Source organism: Carcharhinus amblyrhynchos, chromosome 22 (genome assembly GCF_965287045.1).
Source record: "Carcharhinus amblyrhynchos chromosome 22, sCarAmb.v2.hapA, whole genome shotgun sequence".
NCBI classification, from domain to species: Eukaryota; Metazoa; Chordata; class Chondrichthyes; order Carcharhiniformes; family Carcharhinidae; genus Carcharhinus; species Carcharhinus amblyrhynchos.
Genome location: NC_137345.1, coordinates 11,496,310 through 11,515,207, shown reverse-complemented (window position 1 = coordinate 11,515,207; position 18,898 = coordinate 11,496,310). Strand labels below are relative to the sequence as shown.

Below are 18,898 nucleotides of genomic sequence, written 5' to 3'. Positions count from 1 at the left end.
AATTGACTCGATCCCTCCTCATGCATCAGTGCCACCAACGCAAGAATCAGTCTGATAGACCTTTGCTGCATTGCCTCTATAGCAAGAACATCCTTCCTTAGACCAAAATTGCACGCAATATTCCAGACAAGGATGGAAAGCCCTGAAGGCCACAGCAATCTGAAACAAGAGGATATTTAGGGAATAACCTGAGAATGGGTAGTTGAGTCCAGAGTTGTGTTACCGTGTGCCAACTGCTTGATCTGGTGTTCATTCTTGATGGAGGTATTTTTGACTTTGTGACAGGATTAATCTCATCCTTTGACACATTGGTCCATAATCAAAATTACTCCCAATGTGTTGGGTGACACATCTTCATATTGGAGGCGCTGAGATACTGTACAGGCAGGATATTTGCACAAATAACATTAGGATATAAAGATTCATCCATCCAATAATACAATAATACAATTCATCCATCCAATAATCCAATAATACAATTCATCCATCCAATAATACAATAAAATAATATTGTATTATTGGATGGATGAATCTTTATATCCTAATGTTATTTGTGCAAATATCCTGCCTGTACAGCATCTCAGAGTCTCCAGTATGAAGATGTGTCACCCAACTCATTGGGAGTAATTTTGATTACTGTTTTTATACACGCTTCTTTTGCTTAGCAACCTCATAGGGTGGTAATAAATTCATAAGATATAGGAGCAGAATTAGGCCATTCAGCCCATCAATTCCACTCTGCCATTCAATCATGGCTGATATGCACCTCATACCCATTTTCCTGCCTTGTCTCCATAACTCTTCAACCCATTACCAATTAAAAATCTCACTCCTCTGCATCCACCGCACTTTAGGGTAGTGAATTCCACAGATTCCACAGCTTTACAGCCTTTTGGGAGAAGTAGTTTCTTCTCAACTCTGTTTTAAATTTGCTCTCCCTTATCTTAAGACTATGACCTCTCATCCTAGAATGCCCCATAAGAGGAAGCATCTGCTCCACGTCTACTTTATCCATACCTTGTACCATCTTGTATACCCCAATTTGATCTCCCCTCATTCTTCCAAATTCCAGAGAGTATCAGCCTGAACTGTTCAATCTTTCTTCATACGACAAACCCCCTCATCTCTGGAATCAATCTAGTGAACCTCCTCTGAACTGCCTCCAATGCCACTAAATCTTTCCTCAAATACAGGGGATCAAAACTGTGCACAATACTCCAGGTCATTGAGTGATCGAATCAGTTGCGCGTTGTGGAACCCACCCTATCTTTGTTGGAATCAATAGAATGAAAATCTGGCCTGTTTACTAAAAGACCTGGCCTGATTGGCTCTGTCAGATTGCCACCCAGGCAGTGAAGATTGAAATCTTTCTTTCTCACACTCCCTCATTCCCCATTGCACAAGCATCGCAAATTCTCTAGATTATTTGTTTCCTGCAGAGGCATTCCCTCTCACTCAAACTCTTCATCTGTTCCCTTCACATTCCTTCTCTGATGGTTTGATTTTGTTTTTTCTCCATTGTAAGTTTGGTTGCTATGACAGACTAAGTGGAGGGATTGTTTTTATCGAGAACTGAAGACTGAGAAATATCCATCTTCAAGATTATAAGAGCATTCCGTAATCTAGAAGTAAAGACATTGGCCGGGATTTTTCACCCTATGGCTTGTTTTCCCTTGGTGGAGGTAGCTCACCATTGGTCGTCGATGGTCTCTTCCAGACCCACGGAACTCAATGGCCATCTGTGTTGTTTGCTGGACATGCCGCTGGAGAACATGGCACGTAGGACACCTTTGGCGGAAACGGAAGATGCTGCCTGCGGGATGGGCTGGAAAATCCCAGCTTTGTTTCCAGTTGTGGGGGGAGCCATTACTCCAAGATGGGGACAGGTAAACCCCATAAAACCCCAATGATTTCCAGCCTCAGAATAGAAACATAGGCATAGAAGATAGGAGCAAAGTGCTATATCTAGCTGCCTCTTGAATACGTTCAATATTTTGACATCAACTAGAGTGGCACATTGGTTAGCACAGCTGCCTCGCAGCACCAGGGACCCAGGTTCAATTCCAGCCTCGGGTCACTGTCTGTGTGGAGTATGCATATTCCCCCCGTGTCTGCGTGGGTTTCCTCCGGGTGCTCCTGTTTCCTCCCGTAGTCCAAAGATGTGCTGGTTAGGTAGATTGGCCATACTAAATTGCCCCTTACTGCCATGGGGGTTAGTAGAATAAATACATGGGATTACAGGGATAGAGCCCAGGTGGGATTATGGTCGGTGCAGATTCAATGGGTTGAATGGCCTTCTTTTGCACTGTAGGGATTCTATGAATCCTTATCACATTATAAAGAACTACTTACTGAGCTAATGAATTCCACAGGCTCACCACTCTTTGATCTACCCTGAATCCTCAGACTCTGACCCCTGGTTCTGGACTTCCCCACCATCAGGAACATCCTTTCTGCATCTACCCTGTCTGGTCCTGTTAGAATTTTATAAGTCTCTATGAGATCCCTCCCTCATTTGTCTGAACTCCAGCGAAAACAATCCTAACCTAACAATCAGTCCCGCCATCCCTGGAATCAGCCTGGTAAACTTTTGACCTCCCAAGATAACTGAGAAATATTCTGATTACGTCCAACAATTAAAACACAAAACAATGATTGTTCTTGTGTAATGGGTACAAACATACAAAAACAAATTTCTAGAAGTCCTTTCAATTTCTTCTTTGTCTACATTTATTATGATCAGAAAGTTCCCTTATTCAACAAATACTAAATTCTGATCTTTTTGTTGTTTCTAATGGGACGCGTGATGCTATGTCTTTTGCTCACAAATTTGTTTAATGTTAGGATTGCTGCAGGGGAGCGGATTCACATTTCAAACACATTTGTGCACTCATACACACACTTGCTCTCTCTGACATGCATAGACACACACTTATCCCTCTTTCTCACACGCACACACACTTCCTTATCTCTTTCACACGCCCCATACGCATCCTCTCATCACTCCCTTCCTCTCACACGCACATATACAGATCCTCTCTCCTCTCTCTCTCACACACACATACACACTCGCTCCCTTATCTCTCTCTCACACATACAGACACACACAAACACACACACACTCACACATATCCTTATCTCTCTCACACACACATGCAAATCCTCTCATCTCTCCCTCTCATCACATAGGGCACACACAAACACACACACACATATAAAGTACTCCCTTATCTCTGACATACACAGCAGTCCCTCTCACCTTTCTCTCTCACCCTCACACATTCTCCCTTATCTTTCTCACGCACACATACACTTACACTATCTCCTCTCACTCGCATTCGCACCCACACACACTCATCTCCCTCTCACGCACTCACTTTTCTCTCTTACACAAATACACATAACTACACCTCTCTCACACAAACACATACACACTTCCACCTCTACCTCTCACTTGTCTTGCACACTCTCACTTCTCGCCAACACACTCACCCTTTCTTTTCTCTCTCTCACATACACACACTCTCACCTCTCTCTCTCTGACAAACACACTCTCATCTCTGCCTCTCATAAATACTGTAATAATGCATGCTTGTGACTTTGTCAGGAACATAACTGTACAGTGGCTAGCAGCCCACTGGCTGTCCAGTCCCTACATGTCTTCTACATGTCTTCAGACTAAGAGAGAGCTCCATCCCCTGATTGTCCAGTCTCAGTCCCAATTAGCCCCCCAAGCCAAGTGACCCTCTTCTGCTATGTTGCCCTTAAATCACCACATTCCTTCTTCTCTAACTCTTTATACAATCTTCAGTAACTAAGTCACTCATTCCCAAATTCTAACTAAAAAGTTGGACAATTATAAAATGAGTCTTTGAGGGTTTTTTCTGTTTCTGGTAGAGCGGGGTAATTCTGTAAACTGAGGTGTTTCCACCAGATTAATATTAACAGGAACTGCAATAACGGGTACCTCTTCTGGCACAGGCAGGTCATCACTACTTGCTTCTACGGAGACAGCAATTATGTCTATAACAGGTTGATCAGGTACATTGCTGCTTACAGGTTTGAAAACATTTCTTGGTGGCAACACTAACTGCAGGAGCGTCTTTCTAATCCTCAAGTGATCCACATGTTTAGGAAAGATCCATTCCTCCATGTCTACTGGGTGTGACAGCAATCCAGTTTCAAGAGATAATTCCAGGGATCTAATCTGATCCACTACCGAAGTTTCATATTAGGGCACCATCATAGATTTATAGAATCATATAATCCTTGCAGGTGCAGAATGAGGCCATTCAGCCCATCAAGCCTGCACACACAACAATTCCACCCAGGCCCTACCCATAATCTCATGTATTTACCCTGCCATTCTTTACACTAAGGGTCAATTTAGCATAGCTAATCAACCTAACCTGGACATTTTTGGACTATGGGAAGAAACTGGAGCACCCAGAGGAAACCCATGCAAATAATGTGGAAATTCCACGCAGACATGTCATACTATGTACTTAATATTTTTTTTTATTCTTGCAGAGGTGATGACTCATTGATGAGGTCTTGTGTTTAAACATAAATACTTTTATTGGTTGCTTTAACTATATCTATACAGTTCCAAATATAGTCTTACATGGAGTTCTTCCATGCAGACTTGGCGCTTACCGAGTTCTGTCCTCAACTGTTCTCTGACCTTGCGACTACATTCTTCACTCCATGGGCGGTGCCACTTTGTTCTGTGTTGACGCTTGCTCTGCCGATTTCTTGACCTTATAATGTATACAGGCAATCGTCACAATGCAACACTATCTTACGTCTCTCGGTCTGTCACACATGAAGGAATGGTTTTGGTACTTTGTTCCTAATATTTAGGTCGTGTGATAAACTTCTTTCTCTTTCCAATATTTCAATTCTGCATCATTTTCATCGACCATTTGATCATATTGGTGTTTGGGCTTTTCCATCCACGTGACCACTTCAGCAATCTTGTTCTGGCATGTAATCTCAGTTTCTTTCTCTCTTTGAATTGTTGATTCTGTTGTCAATTTCAATCTTTTTATCTATTCAGTTAATTTCTCATCATCAAACTTCCTTTCATCAAGCTCTTATTCTCCCCATTCAATTCTTCACTGGACATGTTCTTATTTTCTAGTTGCTTTTCAGGGAGTTCAGTTCATTCTCCATTGTCTCACTCATTTCTCCTTCTTAACTTCATAGAATCATAGAGGTTTACAGCGTGGAAACAGGCCCTTTGGCCTAACCTGTCCATGCTGCCTTTTTTTTAACACCTAATCTCATCCAATTGCCCGCATTTGACCCATATCCCTCTATACCCATTTTACCCATCTAACTGTCTAAATGCTTTTTAAAAGACAAAATTGTACCTGCCTCTGCTAGTGCTCTGGCAGCTTGTTCCAGACACTCACCATCCTCTGTATGAAAAAACTGACCCTCTCAACCCTTTTGTATCCCTCCCCTCTCACCTTAAACCTATGCCCTCTAGTTTTAGATTTCCATACTTTGGGAAAAGATATTGACTATCTAGCTGAGCTATGCCCCTCATTATTTTATCGACTTCTATAAGATCACCCCTATGCCTCCTACGCTTCAGGGAAAAAATGTGCCAGTCTATCCATAACTCAAACCATCAAGTCCTGGTAGCATCCTAGTAATTTTTTTCTGCACTTTTTCTAGTTCAATAATTTATTTTCTAAAATAGGGTGACCAGATCTGAACACAAGTGTGTTCCAAGTGTGGCCTTATTAATGTCTGTACAACTTCAACAAGACGTCCCAACAGCTGTATTCTATGTTCTGACCAATGAAACCCAGCATGCCGAATGCCTTCTTCATCACTCTGACCACCTGTGACTCCACTTTCAAGGAGCTATGAACCTGTACCCCTAGATCTCTTTGTTCTGTAACTCTCCCCAATGCCCTACCATGTAATGCGTAAGTCCTGCCCTGGTTCAGTCTACCAAAGTGCATCGCCTCACACTTGTCTGAATTAAATTCCATCTGCCATTTTGTAAATTTGTTTGTACTTTTTTTTCAAGTTTGCTGTCAGTCATCATGTTGTTTTAATGTCTTTTCTGGAGCTTTAATTCTTTTGTTTTGCTGATTCAACTTTGTGTTCAGTAGTTCCTAACTTCTGAAGTCTTTATTTTCTGAATTTCTTCTGAAGGGGAATTCATTCATGTTCTTACTGGGCGTTTACGCTTGGAGATTGCTGAGCCTCTGGTAATGATCTCTGCCTCATCAATGGAGACAGGAGAGGTTTTGGAGGATTTTGGATGTTGTTCCTTTATTCAAGAAAGGGAGTAGAGATAGCCCTGGAAATTATAGACCAGTGAGTCTAACCTCAGTGGTTGGTAAATTGTTGGAGAAGATCCTGAGAAGCAGGATTTATCAACATTAAGAATAGGCAGCATGGCTTTGTCAAAGGCAGATCATGCCTTATGAGCCTGATTGAATTTTTTGAAGATGTGACTAAACACATTGATGAAGGAAGAGCAGTAGATGTAGTATATGTGGACTTCAGCAAGGCATTTGATAAGGTGCCCCATGCAAGGCTTATTGAGAAAGTGAGGGGGCATGGGATCCAAGGCGACATTTCTTTGTGAATCCAGAACTGGCTTGCCCACAGAAGACAAAGAATGGTTATAGATGGGTCATATTCTGCATGGAGGTTGGTCACCAGTGGAGTGCCCCACTGATCTGTTCAGGGACCCTTATTCTTTGTGATTTTTATAAATGACCTGAATGAGGAAGTGGAGGGATGGGTTGATAAGTTTGCTGATGACACAAGGGTTGGAGGTGTTATGGATAGTGTGGAGGGATGTCAGAAGTTGCAGCGAGATATTGATAGGGTGCAAGATTGGGTGGAAAAGTGGCAGATGGAGTTCAACCCAGGTGAGTGTGAAGTGGTTCATTTTGGCAGGTCAAATAGGATGGCAGAATATAATACTAATGGTAGGACTCTTGGAAGTGTGGAAGATCAGAAGGATCTTGGTGCCTGAGTCCATAGGATGCTTAAAGCAGCTGTGCAGGTTGAAGCTATGGTTAAGAAGGCATATGGTGTACTGGCCTTCATCAATCGAGAAATTGAGTTTAGGAGTCAAGAGATAATGTTGCAGCCAAAAAGGACCCTGGTCAGACCCCACTTGGAGTACTGAGCTCAGTTCTGGTCTCCCCATTACAGGAAGGATGTGGAAACCATAGAAAGGATGCAGAGGAGATTTACAAGGATGTTGCCTGGATTGGGGAGCATGCCTTATGAAGATAGGTTGAAGGAGCTCAGCCTTTTCTCCTTGGAGAGATGAAGGATGAGGGGTGACTGATAGAGGTGTATAAGATGTTGAGAGGTATAGATTGGGTGGATAGTTAGAGGCTTTTTCCCAGGGCTGAAATGGTTGCCACAAGAGGACACAGGTTTAAGGTGCTGGAGAGTAAATACAGAGGAGATGTCAGGGGTAAGTTTTTTACTCAAAGAGTGGTGGGTGCATGGAATGGGCTACTGGCAACGGTGGTGGAGGTGGATTCGATAGGGTCTTTTAAGAGACTTTTAGCTAAGTACATGTAACTTAGTAAGAAAGAGGGTTATGGTTAAGCCTGGTAATCGCTAAGGTAGGGACATGTTTGACACAACTTTGTGGGCTGAAGGCCCTGTATTGTGCTGTAGTTTTTCTATGTTTCTAAATGGAATCTTCATTTCTGTTTGTCTTAAGTTCAGCTTTTTGCTTTCATTGTTGGTCAGGTCTATCTCTAACAAAGTGTTGACTTGTTTCCATTCTCTAACTCTCGTCTTGTCTTTCATTTGGTCATTCTAATGTCTTTCAGTGCCCTCTTTCCGGGGTCTACCAGTACTCTCCGTCTGGGATCTTTCATTGCCTGTATGAACTCTTCTGTTGCTTCTTCCTGGAGGTCTCTGTTACTTAGGAACCTTTTTTGAGAGTGACCCTCCATCTGTGGTCTTCTCCAATTTTCCTGTCTATTGTCCACTGTTTCTTCTTGTGGTTGCTGCTTTAAATGCATTACCATTTTAAAAGTACTACTGTTTTAAATGTATTACCGCTTTAAGACTGTCAACTTTTTTTTAACAAAGCTGTCAGCAGCTGTTGGTTCTCTGTGTTTTTTCTGTGCTTTTGAAGTTTTGGTGTGGACCTGACTGCTCTCCTCTTCCAACCCCTAAACATTTCTCCTTTTCACAAATGGAAAGCTCTCTCAGCAATCTCTGCAGCCTTTCTCTCCCCCTCGCTGTCTGGAAAATCCAATTTGCCCCTGCTTTTGATGAGCCTGTTTCTTTCACAGGATCATTTCACGTTCACAAGGTCCAAGGAGCAGTTTTTAAAACATTCTAACTTTCCTTTTAAACAGATTGAAGACTTATTTTTAAAACTTTGGAACCTCAGTGCAGGGAACCCAAACCGCACCCCTCCCCCCACAGGCTCCGCTCGGATTGGGAGCTCGGCAATCTCATAGAATCATAGAAACCCTACAGTGCAGAAAGAGGCCACTCAGCCCATTGAGTCTGCACCAACAACAATCCCATCCAGCCCTTTCCCCATAACCCCATGCATTTACCCTAGCTAGTCCCCCTGACACTAAGGAGGCAATCTTAGCATGCCAATCCACCTAACCTACACATCTTTGGATTGTGAGAGAAAACTGGGGCACCCGGAGGAAACCCACGCGGACATGGGGAGAATGTGCAAACTCCACACAGTCAGTGACCCAAGCCAGGAATCGAACCTGGGTCCCTGATGCTGTGAGGCAGTGTTAATCACTGTGCCACCGTGCTGCCCAACCTCAGCCTCCTCATTTTCCTGCACTTCTGGAGTCAATGCTGCCATTCCTTGGAGCATTCTTTTTTCATTCCAAACACTGATCGTGCTGCTCTACTCTTCATCATTTGAAAAGAAACTTTACAACAACTCTTTGTCTTATTTCTCACTTATGTACCACTTCTCAATCACAGCTGCTGCTTCTGACGATTACCCTCACTTGCCTTTTTCTCTCTGTATGCATTTCTAAACCTTTGACTGCTTTGGCAATTTCAGGTCTGCTCTGCGTCTACCCCTCAGGGTCTGGCAATACCTCAGAGGGGTCTATTCGCCCAAAGACAGGCATTCAGGTGAGTATTTATTTTCTTCAGACTCTGATTAAGCCAGATACTCCCAGATGTCAGGCCACAGGCAGTGTCTTCAACAATCCATCCCATCCTTGTCACCAGTGTAATGATGCACACTCACAGACTTCATCAGGAACACAAGTAATTTTTATTAATAAGGAAAAGCTGTACAGAGGCCAACAGCCCCCTCCCCCTGGCTGCCCTAGAGAAGCCCACCCCAGTTCCTATATGCCTTCTACGTGTCTTCAGACTAAGAGAGGATCACACACTCTCAGACAGGTGATTCTCTTCTGCTGTGTAGCCTTTAGTGGGGCAATCACCACCGTCACCACACTCACCTTCTACCCTCTCTTTCTCACATACACACTCTCACCTCTCTCTCACAAATACACTCTCACCTCTCTCTCACCAACACTCTCGCCTCTCCCACTTACACACACATTCTCACCTCTCTCTCACACAAATACACACATACATTCACACTCACACTCTCATCTCTCTCTCACACACACACCTCTCTCTTACACAAATAAACCTTTCTCTCACAAACACTCAATCTCACCTCTCCAAGCAAGCACAAATATTTATTTTGCTTTTATCACCGTGACAGTTCTATTAAGAGAATGCAGTGGTGAGTAAGTGGCATGGGTGGCACAGTGGTTGGCACTGCTGCCTCACAGTGCCAGGGGCCTGGATTCGATTCCCGGCTTGGGTCACTGTCCGTGTGGAGTTTATACGTTCTCCTTGTGTCTGCATGGGTTTCCTCCAGGTGCTCAGGTTTCCTCCCACAGTCCAAAGATGTGCGGGTTAGGTGGACTGGCCATGCTAAATTGCCCCTTAGTATCAGGGGGACTAGCTAGGGTAAATGCATGGGGTTATGGGGATAGAGCCTGTGTGGAATTGTGGTCTGTGCAGACTTGAAGGGCCGAATGGCCTCCTTCTGCACTGTAGGATTCTATGATCTATGAATGATTAAGCATTTTCTATAACTTGTTGTGAAAGATTTGGCGTGTATTAAATGTATTCTTATTCATGGGGTCATGATTTCAATCTTGTGGGCCATTGAGATGAAGGAGGGCCACTCATGCAGCCCACTCACCAGCCCAGGTTACCTATCACTGCATTGCAAAGATCATTCCATGAGTTTGAAGGACGTGGGGAGTTTCCCATGGTGGTAAGTTGAGTAATGTGGATTTTGCAGTCAGCTGATCTGCCTCCATTGAGCCAGACTGTTTGTCTGGGTTCAGCTGGTGTCTGTGTGTTGCAGGGGTAGCAGGTGGTAACACTGCCTTGGACTTGGCATTCACTCCAAATAGGGTCAGGAAATTGTGTGTCTCTAAACTACTGATGACATGCCATCCAAGCTGAACTTTACCCTAGTTGGCCTACTGTCAAAAGCATTAATCAAATCGGCTCCACCAAGAGGTTGCAGACACAGACGTACATGAAGTGAGTGAAAGTTGTTCGCTGCCTTTTTGCAAATCTCCGATCCAAGGTTAAGGCTTCACAATTTCTGACACCAGCTTACTCTGGATAACCTTTAAGGGCAACGTCTGTTTGACATTAGAGAAATGTAAAGGATGTGTCATTTTTAAAACTTCATTTAAAGGGTGTGGGCACTACTAGGCCAGCATTTATTGCCCATCCCTAATTGCCCTTCAGAGGGCAGTGATAGGCTGCCTTCTTGAACCGCTGTGGTCCCTGATTTGTAGGGGCACCCACAAATCAGGGACCGTCAGGGAGGGAGTTCTGGGGTTTTAACCCAGTGACAGTGAGGGGACGACGGTTGATACATATTTCCAAGTCAGAATGATGAGTGATTTGGAAGGGAACTTCCAGATGGTGGTGTTCCCTTGTGTCTGGTATTCTTGTCTTTCTGGAAGGTTGTGTGTTTGGAAGGTACTGCCTTAGAATCCTGGGCAAGTTCCTGCAGTGCATCTTGTAGATGGTACACAGTGCGGCTAGCAATTATCAGTGATGGAAGGAGTGAATGTTTGTGGAAAGGGTAACAATTAAGCAGGCTGCTTTGTCCTGGTTGATGATGAGCTTTCTGAGTGTAGTTGGAGTTATAGTCATAGAGAATATTCCATTACATTCCTGACATGTGATATGTAGTGGGTTTACTATCAAATAAATTAGTTGGACTTTAACCTGGTGTTGTGAGACTTTTTAACTATGTAGGTGGGACCAGGCTTTGGGGAAGTCAGGAGGTGAATTATTCACCACAGGATTCCTATGTGCTCTGGTAGCCATAGTACTTAAATGGCTAGTCCAGTTCAGTTTTTAGTTAGTCCTAATCCCTAGGATGTTGATAGTGGGGGATTCAGTGATGATAATGACACTGATTGTCAAGGGGCGATGGTTAGATCCACTCTTGTTGGAGATGGTCATTGTTTGGCACTTGTGTGATGTGAATATTACCTTGCCACTTGTCAGCCCAGGTCTGGGTATTGTCCAGGTCTTGCTGCATTTGGACATAGTTTCTGTGGAGCTGCGAATGGTGCTGAGCATTGTGCAGTCAGCAGTGGACATTCCGACTTTTGACTTTACGATGGAAAGAAGCTGAAGATGTTTGGGCCGAGGACGCTATCTTGAGAAATTTTGCATGAGGTAAAGCCTTGTCATGTAAAATGAGCAGAAGTATTGGCAGCCAGTACTAATTCTCCCATCTCGCCTGCCACGGGAATCGTAGCAGGCGGGACACAGGTCATGCAAAGGTCCGTTGACCTTGAGTGGGATTTTCCAGTCTTCGGCAAGGGCTGGCTGGAAAATTCCACTTAAAATGCATCGTTAAAACAGTTAAGAACCTGAAATTGATGTGGGAATGAAGTATGGCTGTATTGGAATAATCACAGTTGCTGCATAAGCTGTTTTCAGATTCTGACCAAACATCCCATGGGGTGAAACTGCCTCAGAAAGAGCCAAGAGATTGATTGACGGAGTAGGAAAGCAGCTGAGAAATCTGTATGTCATTTGTCACTACGGGAACGTCAAATGTTAAAGATATGATAACTTTTTTGCAAGAAATGGCACCAGCGTTGTGGAAGATCTATAATTTGTAGCCATGCTAGACAAATCACTGTTCCATTTTATTTGAGTATATTTGTGAACAATACTTGGCTCAGGCATCCCCTGTAGCCTCATGCGCCAACTTGGCCTTTTCCAGAGCTTTCTGTTGCATCACCTTGGTGGGGTGGGGGAGGGGAGGGTTGAAATATGGCAGCAGATGCCACCGTCTGAACTCAGAATGCTGTGAAATGATGGGATGCCCAGACATGGCTGCAATCCTCCACATGCTAAGGGCAGGGTTTTCGCTCCCGCATCGGGACCCCAGGGTGCTAGCAGGGTGGGGCTCGCAAACCCGGAAGGAGCCCAGAGACAGCCACAAGGTCCACCGAGGACAAGGGTGGGCTGTCAAAAAAGGGCCAGCCTCGGCACTTTGGGAATTCCTCCCAGTTACAGTGAAACCAACAAAACAAAAAGCAGCCTCTAACCCTCGCCTGTCATGCCCGCTCATCCCCACATACTCCCCATGCCCCACCCATGCCAACGTATGCCCTGCCAATCCCTCCCAGAGTCTCTCACACCTCCATGAGAACCTATTCCCGATCTGGGCTGGGGTGGGCATAGTAAGAAATCTCATAACACCAGGTTAAAGTCCGACAGGTTTATTTGGAATCATGAGCTTTTGCGGGGGGTGGGTGGGGGGGGTTGGTGTGGTGCTCATAGGACTGGCCACTGATTGAGCTAGCCAGCAATCGGGAGGCTGGCAGTGCAGGACCATTGTGTCTGCACCGATCACCGCCCTGATAGATCCCGCTCAGTACTATGCTGCCAGCCTCTCCAGCGGGAATAGGCCCCAACCACTGAATTTTGGAGTGATTTCCGCTGAGGAACTCTGCAGTGCACAGAGCGTGGGTGATTCATTTTGAAACTTCCGCCGAAAAAAGCAGAGGGATTTACTCCAGTTTTTCGACGCTTAGGACATTTTTTGGGAGAATCTGACCCCAAGACATCATGCGGAAAACATCTGGACGAAAAGAATAACATCTCATGAGGAGACTTGCGTTGGAAGGTTCCCTTGGAGGAAGCTCGAGATAAAGAAGGGAGTCTGCCCACTTACACAATTGGAGTTCATTTTAGACTCAGGAAGGTGGGAGAATGTTGAGGTGAAAGAATGGAGAACAGATGCTTTAAAAAAAAACCTGCCTAAAATTAACCACTGAGGAATTCTTTTCAGGACATAGCAACAGTGGGTGTTGGGTGGTATTTGAAGTAATATGTTTTGACGTTCAGCCTGTTAGCTTCAAGTTGGCAGACTTTTGTTGAAATCAACCCTATAAACTCAGACTTATCCTCTTTCAAAACCACTGCAGACCTAAGACAGAAGAAATTGTAGAAAAGCATTTCAGTGTAACAGGGTACGAGGCAGTATTTATTCCTGGGCACAGTATAAATGAAGAAAGAGACAATGGCAGAAGAGCAATTTTTTTCACTCAGAGGGTGATGAGTGTCTGGAACAAGCTGCCAGAGGTAGTAGTAGAGGTGGGTACAATTTTGTCTTTTGGAGAGTTACATGGTAAGATGGCTATAGAGGGATATGGGCCAAACATGGGCAAATGGGACTAGTTTAATGGTCACAAACGAAGGGGCAGCATGGACAAAATGGGCCAAAGGGCCTTTTTCCATGCTGTAAACCTCTATGACTCTATGGCACTGTATTAATGTTTAGAAACTTGAAACAAGTGCCAAGGCACAGGAACTAGGGGATTCTCACAGTAACTTAAGTGCCTTCTTGTGAATAATAAGAAAATATTACCCACAACCTCATGAATTATACATTAACCTTTTGTGTGATACATTACCAGATGCCTTCAGAAAGCTGTTCTGCAAACCTCACCCGTCCCAATTCTACACAACCCCCATTATCCCCTTTGCTTGTTGCATTTTTGAACTCTAGGAAAATAGTCAAATACAATTTACCCTTCATAAACCATGCTGACTCTGATGGGTTGCGTTTTGACTTTCCAAATGTCCTGTTACTGCTGCCTTAATAATAGATTCCCACAATTTCCCAACAACAGACACTAAACTTGAGTTTAAGATGTGCATATTTAAAATGACTTTGATCAAAGAACAAAGAAAATTGCAGCACAGGAACAGGCCTTTCAGCCCCCTAAGCCTGCACCAACCATGCTGCCCAACTTAACTAAAACACCCTATCCTTCCGGGCTATAGTTTCCTACTTTCTGCTTTTCTCTTTTTTTGAACAGGGGGCGTTAACATTAGTCATTTGCCAATCCACTGAAATCTTGCCCGAATCTAGGGAATTTTGGAATATTATAACTAATACCTCCACTATCTCTGCTGTCACTTCCTTTAATACCCTAGGATGTGGGCCATCAGACCCTGAGGACTTGTTTGTCTTTAATCCTAACCGCTTGCTCACCACTTTTCCCTAGTGATGGCGATTGTTTTCAGTTGCTCCTTAGCTTTTCAACAACCTCTACATTAACTGTTACCATTGGGATGGTTCTTGTGTCCTCCACTGTGAAGACTTTACCAAATCTCTTTTTAGTTTAGAGTCATCGATATGAATTTTACTGCCTCACCCACCCGAGGCTTGTTAAGATCCCACCCGAGGCCAACAGAGAATGCTGTTCTGCAAGCCTCGCCTGTCCCAATTCCAGGGCGGGCATGCCTGGCCATAGAGTCACAGAGATATGCAACTTGGGAACAGGCCCTTTGGCCCAACCTGTCCATGCCAACCAGGTTTCCTAAACTGAACTAGTCCCATTTGCCTGCATTTGGCCCATATTCCTGTAAGCCTTTCCTATCCATCTATGTGAGAAATATTTTTCAAAGCTTGTTCAGTTCTGGTCACCACACTACCAGAAGGATATGGAGGCTTTGGAGAGGGTACAGAAAAAATTTACCAGGATGTTGCCTGGTATGGAGGGCATTAGCTACGAGAGAGGTTGGAGTAACTTGGTTTGTTCTCACTGGAATGATGGAGGTTGAGGGGTGACCTGATAGAAGTCTACAAGATTATGAGAGGCATGGACAGAATGGAAAGTCAGAAGCTTTTTCCCAGGGCGCAAGAGTCAACTACTAGGGGGCATTCAGGTGCATGGGGCAAGGTTTAAAGGAGATGTATGAGGCAGATTTTTTACACAGAGGGTGGTGGGTGCCTGGAACTCATTGCGAGGGAAGTAGTGGAAGCAGATACGCTAGTGACTTTTAAGGGGCTTCTTGACAAATACATGAATAGAATGCAAATATAGGGATATGGTCCCCAGGAGGATTGGGGATAGTTTTAGTTAAGTTGGGCAGCATGGTCGGTACAGACTTGGAGGGCTGAAGGGCCTGTTCCTGTGCTTTAATTTTCTTTGTTCTTTGTTCAAAGTCACTTTAAATATGCACATCTTAAGCTCAAAAATTTACCAATCAAATATTGGTGTCAATAGAACAAACAAAATATTGGGATTTGAATTAACGAGCTTGACTCCTCCCTGTTGAGTCAATCAAGTTTGGTTTTGTATCAAAACAAGTTGGATATGTTCTGAGTGTGCCTAGTGTTTTTTTTTAACCTCTTCAGGAGACGGGACAGAAACAGTAGCTTTCAGTACAGTGTATCAGAGACAAAAATGATTATTCTTTTGTATAAACCTTTATTGTTAGTGTAACAGTTTTATTCCTCGCTTGGACAGACTTAAGCCTGAAGAATTAAAGACATTTTTATTCTAAGATTGGTTGAACGTATTTAGTTGTATTTCTTTTTAGCTCATTTAGGAAGTGATCCAGAAGGAAAAAGACATTTAATTAGACCTTTCAATTGACTAACACTTCAGTTTTCTTAATCCATTCTCTTCCATAACCTATAGCCCAAATTAAATAGAAATAGATTAACTGGTCAAGGCAAAATACTGCAGATACTGAAATAAAAACTGAAAATGCTGGAAAAGCCCAGCAGGCCTGACGGCATCTGTGGATTCTCTTAAGGTTAATGTGCAGGTTCAGTCGGCAGTTGGGAAAGCAAATGCAATGTTAGCATTCATGTTGAGAGCACTAGAATACAAGAGCAGGGATGCATTTCTGAGGCTGTATAAGGCTCTAGTTAGCCCCATTTGGAATATTGTGAGCAGTTTTGGACTCCATATCTAAGTAAGGATGTGCTGGCCTTGGAAAGAGTCCAGAGAAGATTCACAAGAATGAACCCTGGAATGAGGAGCTTGTCGTGTTAGGAATGGTTGAGGACACTGGGTCTGTATTTGTTGCAGTTTAGAAGGATGAGGAGGATCTTATTGAAACTTACAGGATACTGCGAGGCCTGGATAGAGTGGATGTGGAGAGGATGTTTCCACTATGGTGGAAAAACTAGAACCAGAAGGCACAACCTTAGGCTAAAGGGATGATCCTTTAAAACAGAGATGAGGAGGAATTTCTTCAGCCAGAGAGTGGTGAGTCTATGGAACTCTTTGCCACAGAAGGCTGTGGAGGCCAGGTCATTGAGTGTCTTTTCGACAGAGATAGATAGGTTTCTGATTAATAAGGGGATCAGTGGTTATGGGGAAAAGGCAGGAGAATGAGGATGGTTGAATGGCAGAGCAAACTTGATGAACTTGTTGGTCTGTTTCTGCTCCTATGTCTTATGGTGTTATGAGAGAGAATTGAGCCAAAGTTTCATGACCCTTTGTCAAAGAGGCTGTGTCATGGAGTCATCCAGACTCGAAACGTTAATTCTACTGTTTTTCCGCAGATGCTGTCAGACCTGCTGAGATGTTCCAGCATTTTCTGTTTTCATGTAGATTATTCATTCATTTACTGCTTGTTAGAACTTGCTGTGTTCAGATTGGCTGTTAACATCAGAGTGACTGCAATTAACAAATTGACTCGTTGTACTTCAGGGCTAAATCCTGAGGACCTGATTACCCATTGTATTAAATGCAAGTTTATTCATTTGTGTGGAAGGCATGGTGGCATAGTGGTTAGCCCCACAGCTCCAAGGACCCGGGTTCGATTCTCGGCTTGGATGACCGTCTGTGTGGAGTTTGCATGTTATCCCCGAGTCTGCGTGGGTTTTCTTTGGGTGCTCCAGTTTCCTCCCATAGTCCAAAAATGTGTACATTAGGTGGATTGGCCATGTAAAATTGCTCCTTAGTGTCAGGGTGGTATAAAGGCACAGGGGTTATGGAGATAGAGCCTGGGTAGGATTGTGGTCGGTGCAGACTCTATTGGCCAAATGGCCTCCCTCTGTTCTATAGGATTCCAAAACACAGTTAAAATCCTATCATCAATGAGCTGAATTCGAACAGTTCTGGTGCAATTACTAGCTTGATACTTAAGTTGCGAAGACTCAGAATTGGAAGTGGAGGAAAAAGGGTCGATATTGGAGTGAGGAGGGTTTACCTCCAATAACTGAGATGAAGTGTGTTTTACTCAGCAAAGCATGAGGGAGAAACCTAGAAATACCACACGTACAGTGTTGAATGTGGGAATATTTAGCACGGTTTCTATTGGTATGAATGAGTTAATTCTATTGTCTTTCACATCATAACAAATAAAGAAGTAAAAAATGATACATTGTGTTACTGAGAATAATTTCTGTTGGTGTTTTTCTTTAATTTAGGTCTCTTAATGATTTCTACAGTTGAGCTGGGAGTTGTCAGTCTGTACGGAATAAAAACTCATGCCTTCATTGCAATGAATAGCAAAGGCCGGCTGTATGCAACGGTGAGTCAATCAGAAATATCCTGTAAAAAAAAAGCCTTCATTTGTATCATACCATTTTAATAATCTCTTTCCTGTCTTAATTGTCAATTTTGCAAGGTGCTCCCTAGTGAATGTTTAAGATGACCCTTTATTTGTACCTGGAGTAAATATTCAGTTGGGAACCTTTTAAGCTCAACTAGATGACAATATCAAATACTACCAACTTAATTAGACAATTATGAAGCAGGATGTTTTCAATAAATAATAAGAAAATAGTTGAAAAAAATGACAGGCATTCAAAAAACAGAGTAAATAACGTTGAACAATTATAAATGTCTTGAAACTGCAGAAGTATTTCAATATGAGTGTTTGATAACTTTTTTAATCACAGTGGTGTTTGCCTTTTCAATTCTGAAGACCACGGTGGGAATTTTCCCATTCCTGCCTGCCACGGGAATCATAGCGGGCAGGACAGAAAATTCAGCGGACTGTGCAAAGGTCTGTTGACCTCAGGGTGGGAATTGCCGGCCTTGGGGCGAGCGCAGCCAGAAAATCCCATCCCACGTTACCACAATAGAAGGTGGTCAAGTGGAGTAGGAAATGAGGAGAGGGGAGTGCACATGTTAACGCATGTCATTCCTTGCTGATGCCCTGGTAACTTCCTTAAGGAGAAGTACAATGCCTCTCCTCAGCATCTCCCATTGATAGAAACATAGAAGATAGGAGCAGGAGGATGCCATTTGGCCCTTCGAGCCTACTCCATCATTTAGTATGCTCATGGCTGATCGTCCAACTCAATAGCCTTATCCTGCTTTCTGCCCATAACCTTTGACCCATTCGCCCCAAGTACTATATCATGAATACATTCAATGTTTTGGCATCAACTACTTCCTGTGGTAATGAATTCCATTGATGGTGGTGTTGTAAGTGGTACCTCAGTGTGCACCACGAGTACTTATGTGCATCACTCTGCTATTCTTTCAATTTTACCTTAAATTGTGCAAAGCAAATATGGGCTGATGTCAAAATCATTGTCAAGTTCAGCTCTGTACAGATGTGGTACAGT

The 18,898-nt window shown here is 43.5% G+C and overlaps 1 protein-coding gene across 2 annotated transcripts in view; it reads left to right on the top strand.

Annotated features, from left to right (window-relative positions):
• The window catches only part of LOC145356816 (fibroblast growth factor 4B-like), a 29,185-nt gene that overhangs the window by 8,725 nt on the left and 1,562 nt on the right, over positions 1–18,898 (top strand). For both annotated transcript variants that reach the window (XM_080209722.1, XM_080209723.1), the window contains exon 2: positions 17,750–17,853. In XM_080209722.1, coding sequence (XP_080065848.1) covers positions 17,750–17,853 — 104 coding nt within the window. The remainder of the gene's footprint in view (positions 1–17,749; positions 17,854–18,898) is intronic.